This window comes from Austrofundulus limnaeus, unplaced genomic scaffold, assembly GCF_001266775.1.
Source record: "Austrofundulus limnaeus strain Quisiro unplaced genomic scaffold, Austrofundulus_limnaeus-1.0 Scaffold247, whole genome shotgun sequence".
NCBI lineage: Eukaryota > Metazoa > Chordata > Actinopteri > Cyprinodontiformes > Rivulidae > Austrofundulus > Austrofundulus limnaeus.
Genome location: NW_013952649.1, coordinates 876,922 through 881,067, shown reverse-complemented (window position 1 = coordinate 881,067; position 4,146 = coordinate 876,922). Strand labels below are relative to the sequence as shown.

General features: G+C 40.0%; 1 protein-coding gene across 1 annotated transcript in view; it reads left to right on the top strand.

The window, feature by feature from the left end:
* Positions 1 to 4,146, top strand: part of nherf4b (NHERF family PDZ scaffold protein 4b) — a 13,236-nt gene that overhangs the window by 1,995 nt on the left and 7,095 nt on the right. Inside the window, exons 2-6 of the mRNA XM_014020292.1 lie at positions 1,580 to 1,595; positions 2,167 to 2,231; positions 2,829 to 3,040; positions 3,106 to 3,310; positions 3,408 to 3,544. Coding sequence (XP_013875746.1) covers positions 1,580 to 1,595; positions 2,167 to 2,231; positions 2,829 to 3,040; positions 3,106 to 3,310; positions 3,408 to 3,544 — 635 coding nt within the window. The remainder of the gene's footprint in view (positions 1 to 1,579; positions 1,596 to 2,166; positions 2,232 to 2,828; positions 3,041 to 3,105; positions 3,311 to 3,407; positions 3,545 to 4,146) is intronic.

Genomic DNA, 4,146 nt, shown 5'->3' with positions numbered 1-4,146 from the left:
CAGGACAGGTGACCATCTGCCTCGACCGGCTGGTTGGAGGACAGAAAAGAGACACAGACAAACACAGAAGAACTGGTCCAGGACTGGTCCAGGACTGGTCCAGGTGCACCTTCTTCTCTGAAACACGAAACTAAACTAAATCATTTATTGATCTTTGACTGCTCTGTCTCAGAGGAACAGACCTGATCACCTGCAGAGATAAATCAGTGTTACAGATAAGAGCAGTGAGCTCTCAGCAGTTCTTCACAACTAACGGCTGCAGCACACAGGGTTAGAGGTGGTTGAGAGTACGACTTTTTGTGATAACTCAGTTTACAATGTCTGACTGAAACTGCTACAACTTTCCTAACATAAGATGCTCTTATCTGAAACTCTGACATGAAAGGAAAACAGGCTTGTTTTAACTTAGGGAGAGAACAGATCCGTGTGTTCTTGTGATTTCACCAGTTTAAAGTGTCTGCACTTCAGACTGACTCACTGTTACAGTCATAAGGTTGGAGCTGCAGTTTCTTTTTCATGCAAAATCTCAACCAAGCAGAGGTCTCTGCAGGTCATTTTCATGGATTCTCCAATGACCTCTGTGTTTTATACAAGACAAAAACACATAAACTCACAGCCTTACTGCAGAGATGACTAAAAATTAAATATGGTGCAAATAAAGCCTTGTTTAAAATGATGAAATGATCTTTAGAGTTAACATATTTAAACTTAGAGGTTTATTTTGTAAACTGTTGTCATACAAAGGTCAGAACACATTATTATCAGATAAACTGTATGAGTCAGGGATCTGATTTTATTATASTTCAGTCTTTCTGCTCAGTTTATTTTGACTCATGCTCATATTATTGTATTTATTGCTGGTTTGTCATTTTTAGTATTTTTCCTGTCCTTATTTGAAAGAGTTAAATGTTGGAAGTCGTCTTATTTCCCTGCTGCCTCAGTAACGATTATTTTCACACGACTCATCAACCCCTGTGTGTTTAATCTTAGTCTGTTTTCTTCAACTTCTAGTTTATTTAGCTCGCTCCATTTCTTGTAACAAAATGTTTTTTTCTTTCTGGACTCTGTGTTTGGGTCCACATGAAACCACCTGTTGTTACCAGTTTTCTTTTAATCCATTATGTTGGTCAACTTGAACCGTATATAAACCTTATCAGGTGTTTTATTGATGTTCTAATGAAACTTTAATGTATTTTAAGTTTTCTGGTTCCTTGTTGAGAGGGGGCAAAGATTAAAGATGTTGAAATCAGTCCAGCCCTGTTTTTATGACAGCTCAGTTGATAATTAGTCAGCAGAAACGTCTGAGGCTCAGACGTGACACTCGCTGTAAAAACAACACTCATTTCATTCTCTCGTTTAAACATTTAATTTACATATTATCACTAAAACACAATGATCTTGTGTGTTTAGCTTTACTAGTTATAAAATTTTACAAATGCATTAAATTAAAATCAAACTGCATTACGTGTGAGTCCTTATTTAAGCTTGTGAAGTGTAGATAAAGACTTTTATTGTGTGATTTTTGTGCTGCCAAAGTTGTTCACCTCATGTGTTTCTGTTTTTCATGGTGTGGTGGAAGACATCACGGTGACAGAGTAAGTTAATAAATCAATAGTTTTTTTTTGCATAAATGTTGATCTGAAATACATTTATTAAACTGAACTGATCTTAAATATTTTAATTGATTTAATATAAGTAAATAAGCATTAATGAGCTGGAGTTTTATTCTTTTATCATAATAAAAACATTTTTCTATTTCTCAGCAACTGAGTGTAATATTCATTTAAAAAATGAAAAATTGTATCATTTAAAATTTATTGTATAATATAGTGATGTATCTGAAAGRCTTTATGTCAGAGATAAGTTTAAACTGAAGTACATGGACTACAGCTAGTTCAGCTGAGTTTTCCTCAGAGAGGTGAGGGTTCAATTCCACCATTATTCAGTCACAAGTGCAGTCCGTTTATTCATTTAGAATTGGTGTGGGTGTTTAAAACTATAACAAACATTGTTGAAATTTGAGTAGCAACAGTTTTGCAATATTTAAGACAGAAATTTTGCATAAAAAAATGAAAGCCTTTTATTTTACAGTAAATCTTGATTCAGTCTGTTTAAAAAGAAAAAAAAAGTTTTGTTACTGAAGATGTCTTTGCTCTTCCCCTAAAGGAAATTTACATTTAATCCAAAATTAGGGATTGATAACCCAGCGATGGTCCTCACAGACTGCACAGGTATCTCCCATGTTTTTATCCGACCTCGCAGGGGATTCTGATGTTATCAGTCCATGAAATGGACGTTATTAGGYGTTATCAGTCCCATASAATGGCTTCAGAGGGTCCCTACTGTGCCTTCTAGGCTTCAGACTGWVYHGACAGTGCCCCCTAGTGGGTTAATATATCAATGACAATGAATGTGTAAATAACCAAAAGATATTGTGATAAATTACTTGTGCCCATGTTAGTCTTTAACCCTGGTCTGACACTCTACTCATTGCCTTATTGGAAGGCCACATTATACAACTGCTGGAGGGCGGGGTCTTTAGCGCTAACCATGTCATTTGCTCTAAAGTTAACCTTAGTGGCTTTAAGCCTCATTTTAACCAGATAGTGGTTTTATGCCTCATACTAACCAGCTGACAATCAGAAACCATTCAATGGGACRGGGGAACCTGCTGACCGGTACAGCCTGGACAAGCTGAAGCCATTCTATGGGACTGATAACACCTAATAACATCCATTTCATGGGTGATAACATCYGAAGCGAGTGCACCTCGGTAGAATAAGGAAGATCGGCTCCAGGTGACGCTCTGTTCTGCCTCATCCAAACAGACTTGGAGCTGACCCCCAGGCCCCGCCTGTGTGTTCTGAAACGAGAAAACGGGGAGACCTTCGGCTTCAACCTGAGCGTGGAGATGGGTAACTGTGGACATGTGATCAGAAATGTGCTATCAGGGGGTGTCGGGGAGCGCAGCGGCCTTCGAGATGGAGACAGACTTCTGGAGGTCAACAACTGCTACGTGGACGATGCTCCTCACCCTGAGGTCAGAGCTTCTACCAGAGGTCACTCCTGAATACACTGTTCTAATGATTCCCTTTTTTAACGCAGGTGGCCAGAAAGATTAAGCTTAGTGGACAGCAGCTGTGCTTGTTAGTGCTGGATGGGGAGTATTACAAGCAGGCTGTGTCAGAAGGTCAGAACCTCCAGACTCTGGTCAGAACACACAAGCAGGATGACTGCAAACCACCCAGGCTGTGCCACATCACCAAGGATCATGCCTCAGGTCTGGGGATCAGCTTTACACCTCTGGAAGGTAACTCCTCTGGAAATGACTGCAGGTCCAATGTTCCAGATTAGATAGAGTATGTGTCRTGTTGGAGTGACATGCTCCTCCTCTGTCTGGTCCACAGGAGAGAAAGGTCGCTTCTCCGTCAGCCTGGTGAGAGGAGGAGCAGCTGAGAAGGCAGGGGTGTGTAAAGGAGATCACTTGGTGTGGATGAACGGAGCCATGGTGTCCCACCTCACACACTCTGCACTGTCCCGAATGGTTCGTACCATCACAGCAAAATTATTTACAGAAGCATGTTGTAGTGTTTGAAGAAAATACATTTCTGAACATCATCACATTACAACAAAATAAGTATAATGAACAGATGTGAGCATTTCTTCCAGATGTTGGTGTGCTTTTAGCCTGCATGCTGCTACATCCATGATGGCTGTTTACAGCAGATAAAACTGGTTTATATTTCACATCTTTCACACCCTGATGAGAAACAAAGGTTTGAGTCTGTCTTCCCCCAGTGACAGCAGGTGTGTGCCTCCAGTCAGAACCCTGTCCTGTGGACCTTGTGACTCACTGTGTGTCACTGGTCAGAACTGGACATCGGTCGGTCAGGACACCAATAATCATATGCAGTGGTGGGCAGAGCTAATCCAAAAATTAGCTCTGCAATTTCTAAAGCGCTTATAAAAATATTTAAGTCCACAACTTGAAAAGAGATAGAAAAATTAGTAAAAGCTAATTTTAAAGCGCAAGTTCAATTTGACACTTAATAGCTGGCAACAACTGTACAATATATACACAACACTGCCAACTAGTGGTGTATGAACTCTTTTACAACTTAATCCTACAACCGTCGATTACTGGGG